The sequence below is a fragment of the Mesocricetus auratus genome, unplaced genomic scaffold (assembly GCF_017639785.1).
Source record: "Mesocricetus auratus isolate SY011 unplaced genomic scaffold, BCM_Maur_2.0 Super-Scaffold_100009, whole genome shotgun sequence".
NCBI lineage: Eukaryota > Metazoa > Chordata > Mammalia > Rodentia > Cricetidae > Mesocricetus > Mesocricetus auratus.
In genome coordinates this window covers 60,897,586-60,915,557 of record NW_024429193.1, presented here as the reverse complement: position 1 = coordinate 60,915,557, position 17,972 = coordinate 60,897,586, and the positions used below count along the sequence as shown (strand labels likewise).

General features: G+C 44.9%; 1 protein-coding gene, 1 long non-coding RNA gene and 1 pseudogene across 3 annotated transcripts; all 3 read left to right on the top strand.

Annotated features, from left to right (window-relative positions):
- The first annotated feature begins 1,893 nt into the window (after nucleotides 1-1,893).
- Nucleotides 1,894-6,457, top strand: LOC121142404. The gene is made up of 3 exons (XR_005879422.1): nucleotides 1,894-2,026; nucleotides 5,240-5,324; nucleotides 5,486-6,457. It is a non-coding gene; the product is annotated as an uncharacterized LOC121142404 (long non-coding RNA).
- Nucleotides 6,458-6,889: 432 nt separating this feature from the next.
- On the top strand, nucleotides 6,890-9,654 carry LOC106022345 (histone-lysine N-methyltransferase SETDB1-like). Of its 2 annotated transcripts, none has more exons than XM_040752237.1 (3): nucleotides 6,890-7,285; nucleotides 8,093-8,361; nucleotides 9,520-9,654. In XM_040752237.1, exons 2-3 carry the CDS (start codon nucleotides 8,102-8,104, stop codon nucleotides 9,551-9,553), a joined length of 294 nt encoding a protein of 97 aa, XP_040608171.1. In that variant the 5' UTR covers nucleotides 6,890-7,285; nucleotides 8,093-8,101; the 3' UTR covers nucleotides 9,554-9,654. The 2 variants fall into 2 exon arrangements, with proteins under 2 accessions (XP_040608171.1, XP_040608172.1); XM_040752238.1 differs by lacking the exon at nucleotides 6,890-7,285 and adding an exon at nucleotides 7,387-7,936.
- On the top strand, nucleotides 9,563-16,976 carry LOC121142141 (annotated as a pseudogene).
- Nucleotides 16,977-17,972: the final 996 nt, after the last annotated feature.

The window sequence follows — 17,972 nt, the reverse complement described above, 5'->3', positions numbered from 1 at the left end:
CTGCCTCCCAAGAGCAAGGATTGAGAAGTCATGTGCCACCACTCTTTGCCTAAAATTTATTTAATTTTTATTTATTCATTTACTTTTTTTGAGGCAGAGGCTCATGTAGCACAGGCTGGACTCACACTTTTATGTGGTAGAGTCTGGCCTTGAACATCTGACCTTCTTCCTATGCCTCCCAAGTACAGGGCTATGGGGCTCGTACACTTGGCAACCGGGGTTCTTTTTCTTTTTCTTTTCTTTTCTTTTTTTTTTTTTTTTGAAATGGGTTTCTTTGTGTAACAGTCCTGGGTGTCTTGGAACAACTCACCCTGAAGACCAGGCTGGCCTCAAACTCACAGAGATCCACTTGCCTCTGCCTCCTGAGTGCTGGGATTAAAGACCACTACACTTGGCTGTATCTCTCTCTCCCTCTCTCTCTTTCTCTCTCTCTTTCTGTTTTTAAATTTTTTTAGAGATAAGGTTTCTCTGTGTAGACCTGCCTGTCCTGGAACTCTCTCTGTAGACCAGGCTGCCCTTGAACTCACAGAGATCCGCCTGCCTCTGCCTCCCCAGTGCTGGGAATAAAGGCGTGTGCCGCCGCCACCACCACCTGGCATTAAGAAATGTAGTCCTTGTCAATCTGACACATGTATGTAATATATTTTGACAATATTTATGAGCCATCCCACTCTCTGCCTTTGCAACCCTTCTTTCTGACATACCCCTTCCTGGTTTTTTTTTTTTTTTTTTCTTCGAGACAGGGTTTCTCTGTATTGTTTTGGAGGCTGTCCTGGAACTTGCTCTGTAGACTTGGCTGGCCTCGAACTCACAGAGATCCGCCTGCCTCTGCCTCCCGAGTGCTGGGATTAAAGGCGTGTGCCACCAACGCCCGGCACCTGATTTTGTTTTTTAAGACAAGATCTGTAGCCCTGTATGGCTTGGAACTCTTTTTATGTAGTTAAGATTGGCAGAGAACTCCTGAACCTGCTGACTGCACCTCCCAATGCTGAATTTACATGCTGTGCCGTGCTGGTCTATTTGCAACCAACTAGTTTCTTAGTTTTTAAATTATTTTTAATGTATGCGTGCGGGGTTTTTTTCCGGCGTGTGTCTGTTTACCTCTTGCATGAGCCAGAAGAGGGCACTGGGTCTCCTGGACCTGGAGTTACAGAAGGTTGTGAGCTGACATGTCAGTTCTGAGAATTGAACCTGAGTCCTCTGAAACAGCAGCCAGTGCTCCTAACAGGTAAGTGTTAGTTAGGGTCCTTGAGACATCCCATGAAAGACCACCAGTCAGGTATGCAATCAGCAAGAGTGTTTATTAATATTACCAACATGTTGGGGTGGCTCCTTTTAAGCAGGGTTAGGGGAATTCCAGAGAGGAGAGATTGGATGATGTGTGGCTTAAACAAAAAGTCCATAGGATTGGTAGGTGGCTCTAGTGGTTAGGGATTTTACAGCAGCAGGGTAGGGAATCTGTCTTCAGCTAGCAGAAGACTGTGGGGTCCCTGCTGATTGGTTGCTCCTGCGTTGCAGTTTTCCTGAGAACTGCTTGCTCAGCTGCAGCCAGCAACCAAAACTAAGTAAACCAAACTAAGGCCTGCTCCCTGGCAGAGCCTTTTAGAAACCTGCCATGGAGCTAGTCTGGCTCCACAGCCCTCTCAGTAAGCTCTCTCTCTAATTTCTTAATTTTTATCTCTGCTTGCTGTGTAGTAATTTCTGATATAAACCGTTCTGAAATCTTGAACAAAAGCTCCTTAACATATATGATGTTATAAAGCAAAGTGACGTTCTGTCCTGTAGGGAACTTCCTTAAAACTCAAGAAGTCAACAACTCAAAAGCTTCAGGAAGTCCTTGAAACTGATGAGATACATCTGGTCCCTCCTTCCTCAAACTTTCGTGTAGAAAGGACTACTGAGAGGAAGCCTCAAGCTGAGTTGCCTAGAACATGCTCCGGCTACTATTCAAGCTTCCTGGAAAGGCAGAAACCAGCTGAGTGGCCTGGAAGAGACACTCTCCAGCTTGTCCAGTCACCTGCAAGTTGTGAGTCACAGGTTTCTAGCTTATGTGAGCTATCACTTATGCTGAGGTATGCTTTTGGAGAAGCAGCTGTCTTTGAGTCATTTCTGTTCCTTTAAGTAACCCCTCATTCATGGGCCTGTTAATGATCCCAGTAAAGGTTTACTACATTGGGCTTTGGTGGTATCCTTACTTTGGTCCATCATTGGTTCGCTATCTGGGATGAGAAGACAACCCTACAAAACTGGAAAACCTGATTTTATAGCTTTTTTTTTTTTTTTTTGGCATGATAAGGCGTGCTTTATCGGCTACCAGGTAACTGTGAGTAGTTAGAGCTAACAGGAACGTACAAGCACGGACAGGTTATTATTGTTGTTGTTGTCTTGTGGAGGCAGGGTCTCATTGTATAGCTCTTGGCTGGCCTAGAACTGATTATTAGATCAAACTGGCCTTGAAGTTAGGATTAAAGGCATGAGCCACTATGACGGACAAATCACAGCCAGTCTGTAGCTGAAAACAGCTTTCTGGAGTTTGTCGTGTTCTAAGTGAAATAACTCAGAGTAACCTCAAAAATTGAATCCTGCAGCTTAAGAGGAAGCAGAAGTTGGGCTCCATTGTTGGGCTAAGTGCTGGAAAGTATTTCCTCATTGTGTTGTAACATTTGAATATCCTTTGAAGTGTTCTCAGTAATGTGTTAGTCATTTTTTTCCCTGATGAATAGTGAAAATTATCATGCATTAGAAAATAAACTCTAGATGGTCAAGGCATTTATATCAGTTTGGTCTTCTACAAAATCTTTAGAAATCTATCTGTCTGTCTATCTATCTACCTTAGGTATGTATATGCCTGAGTGTATGTGTGTGCATCACATGTGTTCAGTGTTTTGGGGATCAAAAAAGAGGGCATCCGATCTGGAACTGGAATTACAGACAGTTGTAAGGCACCATGTGGATTCTGGGATCAGATCCTGGGTGCTCTTAGCCACTGAGTCTATCTCTCTAGCCCCCTCTGAGAAAATATTCATGATCTTTCTGACAATAGAAATTGTGGCTTTGGAGTTGAAGAGACGGATCAGAGGTGAAGCCTGCAAACTCCCGCTCTCCAGAATTCTGAGAGGATCCATTTCTGTCCCTTTATACAACCCACTAAGGGAATTGTGACAATCACAGGAAACTTACAGATAATGCTGACTACCATCATGTGGACACATAACAAACACATACAGACAGAACACATACATACAACAGGTTGTCCACAGGTGAATGCAAACACCATGCCATTTTGCATAAGAGACTTGAGTATACATAGATTTTGTTATCCGTATATACTGAGGATAACTACTGAACTATTGTCTATAGTTGTTAGTTGTTTTTTGTAACTATTTGTTCTCTTTTGTAATTATTTGCTTCCAAATGAATGCATGGAGAATTACTCTTACTTATGAGTGCCTTAAACACAAGGCAAACATTTACCATGGGTCTACATCGCCCGCAGTAGACAGTGCTTCCTGTAAGCACAAAGGCAAACACTTTTAGCTGAAAAAGAGAGAGGGGCTGAAGAGACAGCATTGGTGTAAGGAGTGCTTGTTGCTCTTAGAGAGGACCCAGGTTTGGTTCCTAGTGTCCACATGGTAGCTCACCTCCTAATCCTTCCCTAAACAATGTAATAACTAGGGACCAAGCACTTAAATATGTGAGTTTATGTGGGCCATTCCCATTCAAGCTGCTACATGTGGCTTCTGGGGATGCAAATCAGGCTTTCATTGTGGAACAAGTGCTTTCACTCACTAACCCATTTCTGTAGCCTCTCCCTCCCCCCACCAGCTGAGGACCAAACCCAGGGCCATGCACTCTACTACTAGGCAAACACCCTCCTACTGAGCTAAATCTCCAACCCAGTCTACCATCTTTTTAAAGAAATTATTTTACTTTTGTTTTGTTTTTCGAGACAGAGACAGGTCTTCTCTGTATTGTTTTGGAGGCTGTCCTAGAACTCGATCTGTAGACCAGGCTGGCCTCGGACTCACAGATATCCACCTGCCTCTGCCTCCTGAGTGCTGGGATTAAAGGCTGTGCCACCAACGCCTGGCAATCTGGTGTCCTCTTATGGCCTGCAGGTGTACATGCAGCTAGAACACTACATAAAAAATAAATCTTTAAAAAATACATTAAAGAGCCGGGCGTTGGTGACACACACCTTTAATCCCAGCACTCGGAGGCAGAGACAGGCGGATCACTGTGAGTTGGAGTCCAGCCTGGTCTACCGAGTGAGTTCCAGGACAGTCTCCAAAACAATACAGAGAAACCCTGTCTCAAAAAACAAACAAGCAAACAAACAAAAATACATTAAAGAAAATTACAGGTATCCCTGACTCGACCTGCCTCCCTACCCCCTGCCTCCCCTTCCCAAGTGTTGGGTTTACATACATGCACCGTCATACTGCTTGGTTTTATGAAGCACAGGGATGGAACCAAGGATTCCTATATACCAGGCAAGCACTCTACCAACTGAGCTACACTTCCAGCTAAATACTGTATCTTGAACATGATTCTATGTCAGTAGAAAATGTGTCCTCGTGGAATTTTTTTATGCATGCATGTACGTATTTGTGTGAGTGTACATTCAGGTGTGTGTGTATGTGTGTCAGAGTGTGCATGCACACTTTTGCATGTACTACAGTGTAGGCCAGAAGACAACCTCTGGTATTACTGTCAGATCATTACCCACCTCCTTTAAGGGAGAGTCTCTCACTGCCTGATCTCATCAACTAGGCTAAGCTGGCTGGCAAGCAAGCTGCCATCTTCCCAGCCATGGGCTACATAGATAGGCCTGGTCTCTTTCTAATCTTGGGTTCTGGCACCTGAACTCGGGTTCTCATGCTTGTGGGGAGACTGAGCCATTTCACCGGCTTCCACTGGTTTGTTTTGCCAAGCCAATTGAGGAGATTGAGCCAGGGCCTCCCTTTTACCCAGCAAGCACCGCACCAACTAAACCATAGCTCTATCAGCTTTTGCTGTTTTTCTTAAAACAGATGGATAGCATGTCATTGTTTGTGTAAGTCTTGAAATTACAAATTTCTGGAAACAGAAATCTACATTGTTTCCAAATCTTCCCCCGTCTCTTTTCCTCTTCCTTCTCTTTCTTTTCTTCCTTCCTTCCCTTGCTTTTTTCAGTTCCTTGAGAGGGTCTCACGTAACTGGTCTTAAACGTCTGATCCTTTTTCTCCCCCATCTCCAGGCTGGCCTCAAACTCAATAGGGAATCACAAAGCTAATGTTGAGCCACATATCTTCCTGTCTTCATCTCCAAAGTGCTGATATGAGGTGCGTTGGCCATTGGGCTCCACTTTGCCCCACTGTCCTTTAAAGAAAGACACAACTGCCCTTGCATAGGACCTGGGTTTGGTTCCCAGAACAAACACAGCAGCTTGAAACCCTCTATGACTCGACTTTCAGGGGGTCTGACCCCTCTCTGGTCCCCACAGGCACTGCACATGTGATGCACAGACATGTGATTTCCATCTGGAGGCCAGCTTCCTTCATCTCTGCATGTGGCCTGTGTGAGGCCAGGGTAAGGGCGCCTGCTTGAATTTCACCATCTGTAAAAAAAACTGTTCTTTTGCAATGCCTAATGCTAGAGCAGTGGGAGAAAGACACTAACTAGTTCTGTACTGGAAGTGCTTGCATTCAAAGATGAGTAGGCAGAAAGAAGTGAAGCAAGAGGAACCCCCCTCCCCGCAATAATAAATAAAAAAAGGGAAGGAAACCCAGGAGATATCTGAGATACCTGAACCAAACCATGAAGAAGAGCCAAAGCCTGAGTAAACAGAGGAGAAACAAATCAAAGGAAACTTGTAAGGAAAGACTAATTGAAGATCTTCAAGGGCTTAGAGAGGACACACAGCATGCATGAAGCAGTGCGGCTCTGCTGAGAGAAGCAGATGAGACATGACGCAAGGAGCACGAGACAGTGACTTCTGGGAAGGCTAACTGGGACCATTCTTACCCCGACATAATGGAGTTTGCCATGATTTCTGTTTTATCTGATGTTACCATGGCAACATTGCTGGTTTTATTAGCATTTTCTTCACATACTTTAACCTGTCTGCCTACTTTGAATCTGTTACTGTTAATGGATTTACACATATCTCTTCTTCTTCTTCTTCTTTTTTTGAGACAGGGTTTCTTGGGGCTTTGGAGGCTGTCCTGGAACTAGTTCTTGTAGACCAGGCTGGTCTCAAACTCACAGAGATCCTCCTGCATCTGCCTCCCAGGTCAAGACCTGGTCAAATCCAAGTTTTACAGAAAACAGGAATGAACTTATTTTGACCTTGTAACAAGACCTCTTTTAACTTAAGATGGAGTCAGGCAGGTCCATCATAGGTAAAACACACACACACACACACACACAAATAAATAATATGAAAATAAAATTCATAATACACTTTTTTTTTGTTTTTTCGAAACAGGGTCTCACTGTGTAGGTCTGGCTGTCCTAGAACTCACTCTGTAGACCAGGCTGGCCTCGGGCTAACAGAGATCCACTTGCCTCTGCTTCCCAATGGCCAGCATTAAAAATACCTTTAAAAAATAAAAGTATATATATATACACTCTCACACACATACACATATGGAGAGAGATGCAGAGAGAGAGGAGAGAGAGAGAGAGAGAGAGAGAGAGAGAGAGAGAGAGAGAGAGAGAGAGAGAGAGAGAGAGAGAGAGAGAGAGCGAGTGCAGGCAAGGGAGGGATCAGGCAGTATATACACCTTTAATCCCAGCGTTTGGGAGGCAGAGGTAGGTGGTCTAAAGAGTGAGTTCTAGGACAACCAGGGCTATACAGAGAAACCCTGTCTCCAAAAACCAAATTCAAACAAAAACAAAAAAAAATGTGAATGTGAACAACAATAAACAGACCACTGTAAAACAGACCTGACAAACCCTGCTCAGCCTAACCAGTGCCTTCCTCGCAAATCGCCTGCTCGACGCATGCGCAATCTTCTTAGTTTAAACCCACAGCCCTTATCCCGCCGCCGCGCTAGGCTATGAAATTTGACCCTTTCGGGCTACCGTTGTGCGGGGGCCGGAAGGGCGCTCCACATTGCTTCCGGGCCTTCCTTTTGCTTTTTCCTTGGCTCCCTCACGCTGCTTCCCCACCCCCGCTATCGCTCCGGTTGTTTTTTGTGTTTGTCGGCGAGGCCGAGCCCTGGAGTCGAAATCTGGGGTCCGCGTGGAGAGACACAGCCCTTGCGGTTGGGAGCCCGCGTCGTGAGGAGGCCTGACCGAGGTAGGCTGAGGCCCAGGTGGACCCGGGATGGTTTTCTTGGCGGAGAGCGGAGAAGGTCGGAGGCGGGGCCGAGCGGGCCCGAGGCGGAGGCGGCCGCGGGTGGGCGTGAGGCCCGGGAGGCGCGGGGGCTGCGCGGGGGCTGCCGCGTCCCTCGGCGGCCCAGACCCGGGCGCGCGTTATCCGAGTGTGGGTGTCGGCGGTCGCCTCCGCTGCCAGCTTCGCCGTCTTCCCGTAGGAAAGACCCGGTGTTTCTGCCTTGTCCTTTCTTCCCGCTGCGCACAGACTCCGGGCCTGGGCAGCTGGGGACCCTTCCCCTGGGCAGCTATCCCCCTGCCTGGGCGTAGCAGTTTCCTTCCACGGGGAAGCAAAGTAAGGTGACGAGAGAAAAGAACCCAAGGTGGAATTAGTTAGTCTCGGATCAGCCGTCTCCAGGTGGACGCGGTCCTTCAGATTAGACACGGCGTGGAGACAAGTTCTTAGTGGTAAAGAGGGAGCACGCTAGCTCACAGAAATACCTTCCTTTGTGGATAAGCACGCTTCCGTTTTGTGAAACGTTGTTTTGGGTCCGGGTGGCTCCCTGTTGCAGAGCGGTGATCTGCAAGCTCTCTAAGCTGTTAGTTCTTACTCAGGCCGGTTGGTCCGTGTGAGAAGGTGAGTTTCTCCCGAAAATCTCCGGGTCACACTGGTGAAGGAGGAGGGCGAACAGACGGCGGGGAAGCGCTCGCAGGACAGGAGTGCGCTTTGCGCCGAGGCTGAAACTGTCTGTGTGTGGAGGTGAGAGTCGTTCTGGTTCCTCGTTCTGCACAGGGCACAAGCATGTCCTCCCTCCCCGGGTGCATTAGTTTGGGCGCAGCAACAGCTGCGGCCGACTCTGAAGACATCACTGAGCTGCAGCAGGCGGTGGTTGAAGAGCTGGGCATCTCGATGGAGGAACTTCGTCAGTTCATCGACGAAGAGCTGGAGAAGATGGACTGTATACAGCAGCGCAAGAAGCAGCTCGCAGAGCTGGAGACCTGGGTGCTCCAGAAGGAGTCTGAGGTGGCATATGTGGACCAGCTCCTCGATGATGCGTCCAGGTGAGCTCTCTGTAACTTCAACTCTAGGACACCAGAGTCAGTCTTCTGGGCTCTGCAGGACCTGAATAGAGATGCCATTCTCCCATCTTTTTTGTTTTTAAATTCAGAAGTTCAAAAAAAAATCAGAAGTTCAGGTTTAATTTGAGGAAAGCATTCCTGGGTGGTTCCAGAGGAAGTAAAGAAAACAACAATCGAATACCATGAAGCGGGGGCTTTAAATGTCCTCTGGGGATGGGACTGCTGATGGCTGGCTTTCTCAGGGGTGGGATCTGGAATGAGAAGAGCAGGGCTGGGCGGAGCTTCCCAACATCCCAACCTTTTTGGGTGTGTGAGTGTGTGGTGTGTGTGAGTGAGTGTGTGTGGTGTGTGTGTGTGTATGTATCAATGTGCATGTGTGTGAGGTGTGTATGTTTGTGTGTATGTATGTGAGTGTGTGTGTATGAATGTGCATGTGTGTGAGGTGTGTATGTTTGTGTGTATGTATGTGAGTGTGTATGTATGTGCATGTGTGTGAGGTGTGTATGTTTGTGTGTATGTATGTGTGTGTATGTATGCGTATGTGTGTGTATGAGTGTGTGGTGTGTGTGTATGTATGTCAGTGTGTGGTGTGTGTATGTGTGAGTGTATGTGTGTGTGTGTGTGGTGTGTGTATGTTTGTGTGTGCATGTGTGTGGGGGTGTTCGTGCTTCTCCCTGTTGACAAGGGATGACATGAGAAGAGGGGAGTGAGGGGTTGGTGGGCTCATGTGCAGCAGGAGGTGTGGGTGAACAAGCATTCCGTTAGCTTCCGTCCTGGAGACCTCAGGCCTCAGTTCTTTGAGGGAGCTGAGAAGGCAGGTTGCTTGAGAATGGGTGGGGGCAAAGTGGTCTCTGGAGACTGATAGTTTTCACCAGGCTAGATTTCTTGATATAGAAGCAGAATTTTTCCCAGGAACTTGCAGGTATATGTTTTGGCAAGATGGGACGACCTATTTCCTCATTGTCCTGTCGTCCAGTTCAGGTAGGGTGTTTTTGCTGTGTGGCAGTCAGTGTTTGTCACATCCAAAGCCTCTAGGTAGAAGTTGTTCTGCAGCCATCATCTTCCTGGAGAAGGTAGAGGGTGCTGCAGGAGCTGGCCTGTCTCTCTAACATAAGTTTTTTTTAAATTCCATACTTTCAGATCTCAGACTGAAATGCGATCCTGGCTCCACTAAACTTCAAACTGTTGCCTCTCCTCAGCATGGCTAGAAAATCCTGAGACTTCAAAGTCCTCCTTTCCTCAGTGTGGCTGGAGAAGGAATGCCTGATACTCAAGGTGCCATTCTTGTACACAGATACAATTTAAAAATAGGGTGCTGGAGAGATGGTGCAATTGTTAAGAGCACCGGCTGCTCTTCTGAGGAACCGGGTCTAATTCCCAACACCCACATGGTAGCTCACAACTGCCTGACACCCTTGTACAGACATACATTCAGGCAAAAATGTCAATGCACATAAAATAAATAAATTAAAAAAATAGTCTTTGAAAAGATTTACAGTCTCAGCCAGGCAGTGGTGGTACATGCCTTTAGTCTCAGCACTTGGGAGGCAGAGGCAAGCGGATCTCTGTGAGTTTGAGGCCAGCCTGGTCTACAGAGCTACATAGAGAAACCCTGTCTCGGGAAAACAAAAAATATAAAAAAAATTATAGTCTCGTATGTATGTATGTATACATACGCACATATGTATTCATGCATATACATGTATACTCACACACACATACACATGAATTTAAGGCACTATAGAAGTTTTGCATTAGATAGAGTGCTTGCCTAATATGCAGGAAGCCCTGGGTTCAGTTCCAGCAATGTACCAGCAGTGTGTGGTGATACATGCTTACAATCTCAGCCCTCAGAGATAAAGGTAGAAAGCTCATGAACATCTCCATTTTCATATTACGTTTGAGGCCAACCTGGATTATATATGACCCTTTCTTTAAGAAATTATTAGGAATTTGAAAATGGCAGTTTGTTTTGGCCTGATCCTAACTTTGGTTTAACCATCTATGAATTCCTCATGAATTAAACTCTGTGCATTATTATCTTCTCATAGTTATTACCAGAATGCAGAAAAAAGGGGAGGAGCTGAGGAGATAGTTCATTGGGTAAGCTTGCTTCGTTTGTAACCTTGAGGAACCTGAGTGTACATCCCTGGAACTCAAGTAAAAATATAGCTGAACATGGCTGTGTATGTGATCCTGGCACTTGTTGAATAGAAGTTGATCACAACAAACTCAGTGGCCAACTAGCCACTGAGTGGCAAATTTCCCTTTCAGTGATAGGCCCTGTGTGAAGGCAGTGAGTTGGAGAGCAATAGAGGAAGACACCTGATGTCACTTTGGTGGTTGCATGCTTGGGGCTATCATGCTTACTGTTACTTGCATTCCATATATAGTACACATCAAAAACAAAGAATGCAAAAGAAAAATTACCAAGAGCTAGCTGTATACACTGTTTCATGATAATAAAATTCAGCTGAGTTTATCCCGGAGAGATTAATAAGAATTGCCACCTAAAATTGCCTTCTGAGTCACATTTGTAAAAAACAGTGTCTTGCCACAGGAACCACAAGTTCCCACCTTTTTTTTTTTTTTTTTTTTGAGTTAGTGTCTTTTTTGTTTGTTTGTTTGTTTGCTTTTTTGAGCTAGGGTTTCTCTATTGTTTTGGAGGTTGTCCTGGAACTCGCTCTGTAGACCAGGCTGGCCTCAAACTCACATAGATCTGCCTGCCTCTGCCTCCCTAGTGCTGGAATTAAAGTTGTGCGCCACCAAAGCCCGGCCTCAATCAGCTTTTTATTAACAATGACAGCATCACATCTTCACAGTGTACGGAAGGGTTATTCCACAGCAGGGTCTGTCTAAAACTCTGTAAACACAGAGATCCACCTGTCTCTGCTTCCTGAGTGTTGGGACTAAAGGCGTGTGCTGCCATCATTTTTTAATTTTGTATTTTATGTGTGGTGTGTATGTGTCTGTCTGTCCATCTGTATGTGTCGGTGTGTAAGCATGCTTATGCAATTTCATCTGCTTATTCCCTTGATACTGTCTCCCTAATTGAATCAGAAGCATACTGTTCCAGCTGTGCTGCTAGTTCTGGGAAGTACCCACAGCTCTGGTCTTACTGGCACTCAGAGGTAGAGCTATGGCTGACAGTTTTAGTCACTGTTTTCCTGCTGTGAAGAGACATCATGATCAAGGCATAAAAGAAAGCATTCAATTAGTGCCTTGCTTATAGTTTCAGAGGGTCAGTTCATTGTCATGCTGGAGAGCATGTTGCTATTCTTGGCACTGGAGCTACATTCTGATTAACAGACTGAGTGAGAGATAGAGACAGTACCTGACACACACACACCCGCTGTCCCCCACCAGTGACACAATTCCTTCAACAAGGCCATACCTTCTAATTCTTGTAATCCTTTCAAACAGTTTCCCTCCATGACTAAGCATTCAAATATATGAACCTGTGGGAGCTGTTATTACTAAGATCACCATACTGGTTTTTTAACATGGGTGCTGGAGAGTTGAACTCAGGTAGTCTTGTCTGTCTGTTTGTCTATCTATTTTTGCAGCATTAGGGGTCATTGCTCATGTTAGGCAAGTGCTGTTTCACTGAGTCCCTGGCCTTCTCATTGTGTCCTAACTCCTAATAATCCCTCTCCACCCTCTTCTATTCTACAGCTCCGGGAAGCTATGGCTGCCTTAAGAAAATCAGCTCAAGATGTTCAGAAGTTCATGGATGCTGTCAACAAGAAGAGCAGTTCCCAGGATCTACATAAAGGTTAGTGTTGAGGAGTTGCTACGTAGAGAGAGGTGAGTTCTTTCTGAAATGTTACTGACAATCGGCTTCTGATTGTCAATTTCTTTTAGTACTGTTTTTATGGCCACAGATTGTTCGATGTGGTGACTCAGGCTGTTAACTGTGGTTACTGTTGCTGGTAATAAGGAGTTAGGAATAGTTGGTTGCGGTGGCACATTGCTGGTAGGGTTGCTGAAGGATACCCTTAGGAACATGGGGCTGTTCTGTATTCAGGGTTCTGTTTCTCCTGTTAGCATAAACAATGAAGTTGTCTTGTGTTTCTGCCTTTGTCCAAGAGTTCAGCGGAAGTGGCTAGCGGTCACAGAGTACCTCAGCTTCCTTCATTTCTGCACTACCTTCTTTGTTTGCTTGGATAGTGTCCTCTATATCCCAGGCTGGCCTTGAGCTTCATATTTTGCTGAGGATGACCTTAAACTTGTGATCCTCCTGCCTGGGATTTTAAGCGATAAATACTATGCCAGGTATATGTAATACATAGATTAAGATTCATGGCTTTGTGCATGCTAGGTAAGCACTTCCCCAGCTGAGCCACACCCATTCCTACCATACTGCCCCCTTGACCTTTCCTTTCTCTAACCTATGGCATCACTCTATACTAACTCTGTGTCTGTAGGAACCTTGAGTCAGATGTCTGGAGAACTGAGCAAAGATGGGGACCTGATGGTCAGCATGCGGATTCTGGGCAAGAAGAGGACTAAGACATGGCACAAAGGCACCCTTATCGCCATCCAGACTGTCGGTATGTGTCAGCTAGAGGAAGGACCAAGGAAGGAAGCCTGTGGGACTCCATTGCTGATTCTCTCCCCAAAGCCTCCCCTTGTGTCTCCTACATTGCGCCCGGGCTTACAGTTGTGTTGTTGTTTGTTTTGCTTTAATATTGTCTGTCTTTTACCCAGGGCTAGGAAAGAAGTACAAAGTGAAATTTGACAACAAAGGAAAGAGTTTGCTGTCTGGCAACCATATTGCCTATGATTACCACCCTCCTGCTGACAAGCTGTTTGTGGGCAGTCGCGTGGTGGCCAAATACAAAGATGGGAATCAGGTCTGGCTTTATGCTGGCATTGTAGCTGAGACCCCCTAACGTCAAGAACAAGCTCAGGTACCTGGACAGGATGGAAGATTGTAGGGAGTGGGGGCTGGGAGCACACTGCCTGCTATTCATACTGTGGTCAGGGTCTCAGTGTCAGCTTTTGTGTCCTCAGTCCTTGTGATCAGAAGCCCTTCCTCTCTTTCCATGTGGTCCCTCCCTCCCTCCCTCCCTCCCTCCCTCCCTCCCCAAGACAACATCTCTATATATGTAACTCAGGCTACAGTCATACTTTTTTTTTTTTTTTTTTTTTTTTGGTTTTTCGAGACAGGGTTTCTCTGTGGCTTTGGAGGCTGTCCTGGAACTCACTTTGTAGACCAGGCTGGCCTCGAACTCACAGAGATCCGCCTGCCTCTGTCTCCTAAGTGCTGGGATTAAAGGCGTGCGCCACCAACGCCCAGCTGACAGTCATACTTTTTTGTTTGTTTCTTGAGACAGGGTTTCTCTGGGTAGTCCTGGTCATCCTGGAGTTTGTGCTGTAGACTATGATGGACCAGAACTCTGATACCCACCTGTCTTGTCACACTTTTTATGTATCCTAGATTGGTCTCAAATTCACAAAACCCTGCCTTTGTCTTGTGAGTGTTTTAATTAGAGATATGCCTGTTCTTTTAGGGAAAGAAATTCTTCATGGAAAGTGGAAGATTAATCAAGATTCACCAATGGTTACTGAATGCTGAGGGAAGAAATGAAGTGGAGACTAAATGGTATCATAGCAGTGTGATGGACTCATATCTTCCTTCCTTCGCCTCCCAAATGCTGGGATTAAAGGTGTGCACCACCATCTCCCGACTTACGTTTTTGTTTTGTTTTTTATATATTGTTTATTTTTAAATTTAAATAGAAACAATGCTGTCAATTCCAGGTCCCTCTCTGTTTCCCTCCTCTCCTCCTGTGCCCTCCCACCAACCCCCCAGTATCCTCTCATTTCCCTAGGGAGGGTGAGGCCCTCCATGGGGGTGTCCATAGTCTGTCATTTCATCCAGGGCAGGGCCTACACCCTCCCCCGAGAGTCCAGGATGACAGTGCATCTCTCATTGTTGGATGGGTACCCAAAATCCATTTGTATACCCAGGATAAATACTGATCTACTACCCAAGGCTCAATAGATTACCTGGGCCTCCTCACTGACACCCACATTCAGAGGCTCTTGATCAGTCCCATGCTGGATTCCCAGCCATCAGCCTGGGATTCAAGAGCTAACCCTTGTCAGGTCAGCTGTTTCTGGAGGTTAAACCAGTCCAGTCTTAATCCCCTTCGGTCATCCGGCTTCCCTCTGTCACTGGATTTCTTGAGTTCAGCTCAGTGCTTAGCCCTGGGAGTCTGCCTCTGCTTCCATCAGATACTGAATGAAGGTTCTGTTCCCCAGACTCTCTGGCCATGGGATTGTAGGCTGGCACTTCCCAGATATAGGTCTAAAATCCATATATGAGAGAGTACATGCCATGTTTCTCTTTTTGTGACTTGGTTATCTCGCTCAGGATGGTTTCTTCTAGTGCCATCCATTTGCCTGCAAATTTCAGGATTCCATTGTTTTCTTCTGCTGAATAGTACTCCATTGTGTAAATGTATCAGATTTTCTCTATCCACTCTTCGGTTGAGGGGCATCTAGGTTGCTTCCAAGTTTTGGCTATTACAAATAATGTTGTTTTGGTTTTTAATACAGTGTAGTGCTGTCTGCTTAGAGCTGCAGCATTCTCAGTGTACTGGAGCACCTGCATCAGTCATTAATCAGGAAAATGCCCTGCAGGTTTGTCTACTGGCCAGTATAATGTGTTGTGCAATCTTTTACTCTTGGCTTTTTTGGGGTGCCCACTACCCAGTTTCCACATGGAGGCTTATTCTCAATTATGAATGCTTGGCCTTAGCTTGGCTTGTTTCTAGCCAGCTCTTCTTAACTTAAATTATCCCGTCTACCTTTTGCCTCTGGTCTTTTTCCTTTTCTTCTGTATATCTTACTTTCACTCTTACTCTGAGGGTATCCTCCTCCCCTTGTTCTCTTGTTGCTTTTTTCCTTGTTTCTCCTCCTGTTTATACTCTCTGCTTGCCAGTCCTGCCCATCCTTGCTCCTGCTTTGCTATTGGCCATTCAGCTCTTTATTAGACCATCAGGTGTTTTAGACAGGCAAAGAATCACAGCTCCACAGAGTTAAACAAATGCAGCATAAACAAAAGTAACACACCTTAAATTAATATTCTACAACAGTAATAGAAGTATTTTTTCTTTCATCCTTTTTCTTTTTTTGTGACAGGGTCATGTGACTCTTGGTAGCCTGGAACTCATTGTATTGACTAGCCTGGCCTAAAACTCATAGAGAGCCACCTACCTTGGCCTCCCAGGTACTGGCATTAAAAGTATGTGCCATACTGCCACGTTAGAGGTGTTGTCTTAACTGACATTTCCTCTTCTCAGATGATCCTCGATTGTTTCAAATGTACAAAATAAATAGCACATTGGAATTTATAATGTAATAGTGGCAAATGCTTTTAATCCCATTATTTGGGCAGGTGGATCTCTGTGAGTTCAAGGCTATCCTGGTCTACAGAGGGAGTTCCAAGACAGCCAAGGCTACACAGAGAAACCTTGTCTCGAAAAACCATAAATAAATAAAAAATAACTAAACAAAATAATTTTAAAAACTCTTGCTATATAACAGGCAGGGTGACTTACATCTATAATGTAGTAGTCAAGAAGCTGTGGAGGATCACTTCAAGTTTGAGGATAGCCTGGGCTACATGGTGATGTCCAGTATATCCTAAGTGACACTGAGATCCTGTTAGCTGAGTGTAGTTGCAATTGCCTGTAATCCCAGCACTTTAATTTGTGCATGCTAGGTAAGGACTCCCCCAGCTGAGCCACATCACCATCCTACCATACCGCCCCCTTGACCTTTCCTTTCTCTAACCTATGACATCACTCTATACCAACTCTGTGTCTGTAGGAACCTTGAGTCAGATGTCTGGAGAACTGAGCAAAGATGGGGACCTGATGGTCAGCATGCGGATTCTGGGCAAGAGGAGGTTCTCAGTAGTTCAGGGTCAGCAGGCTTACCTGTTGAGACCCTGTTTCAGGAAACAAACAAAGGGGCTAAAGACTTGCTGTTTAAGAGTACTTTCTGCTGCTCCCAATGACCTGAGTTCAGTTTCCTGCACCCATATCTGATGGTTCACAACTATCTGTAATACTATCTCCATGGAATCTGACACTTTCTGTCAACTCACCTGCTTGCACTTATGTACACAGACTTAGATGTAGGCATAGATACCTATAATTAAAAAAATAAACATTCACCTAGGGTTTGAGTAACCCTTGGTTACTCAAAAATCCAAGAAAAAAGAAAAAACAAAACTATACAAAATCTAAAATAAACCAACCATTCAACCAAAACAACCTAAGGCAACTAACAGACCAACCAAACCTGAAGTTGACATGTTTGTCCTGTCACTGTACCTCTTATTAGATAATTTATTAAACTTTTATTTACTTATTTAGTGTGAGTGTACATATTGAGGTTATAGCACAGCAGTAGAGTCACTTCTCTCCTTTCCTCTTTAGGTAGCTTTTGGAGGATCCAACTTCAAGTGCCTTTGGCTCTTGAGTCAGCTTGCCAGTTCTTGTTACTTTAGATGCTTTTCAGACTTTGTGTGGGGGGATGCACATGCCATGGTGGTGAAAACTGAGGGCGGTCTGCAGTAGTCGGTTCTCTTTCCTCCTGTAAGTTCAGAGCATTAGAACTTGGGTTGTTAGCCTTTGCTTATGTGCCTCTACCAGTGGAGTCATGTTGGTGGCAAATTCTAGATATTTGGTGAATGAGAGTGTAAGACAACAAGACAATGTGATCCCACATTGGAAGAGAGCAGTAGAACCAGAATTCAAGATCAATGTCTTCTACATGGTAAATTTGAGGTCAGTCTGAGCTACATAAGACCTTGTTTCGTAGGACAAAATTAAACAACTCCCCCCATTCACATATACATGGGAATGAATGTCGTAGGTTTTGAGTGTTAGTTTCTTTGAGTTTGCTTCTCACTACTGGTGTCCTTTGTACTTTGTTTTTTTGTTTTTTGTTTTTGTTTTTGTTTTTTTTTTTTTGAGATAGGGTCTTTCTTTTCTATATAGCCCTGGCTATCCTGGAACTCTCTCTGTAGCTCCACCTGCCTCTGTTCTCTTGAGTGCTGGAATTAAAGGTGTTCACTACTATGCCCTGTTTCAATTGTATTTCTTGATTTGTAAAATTGTAGAATTTTTCTCATGGTTTTGTGAGTATGCAGTCTGTTCTGAATTGCCCAGTTTTATAATTAGACAATAATTCTGTGTGGCTATCACCTTGCCTTTTGTAAAAACTTGCCAGTTTGTCCTTATCATTGACATAGGCGTACTAGTTTCTTTTTGTAGTACAGACTGGACTTTCCCTTCTGAGTGCTGGTATACATGTCTTAATAAAGATATCTTAATTCATTGCCTCCAGTTTTGCCTGTTGACATCTTTAGTACCACAAGTTGATAATCACCAAGTTCCTATTATACTACCAGGTTCAGAGCAAGTTTTAAAAAATTATTTACCAGAGTTTTACTAGGACAAAGGTTCTTAAAGGAAAAGTCTAGAAAGGATTAGTGATCACTATGTGAAATTGACATATTAGAACATATAAAGAGGCTTACATAACTAATCATCTGTAGGGAGTGTATGCGG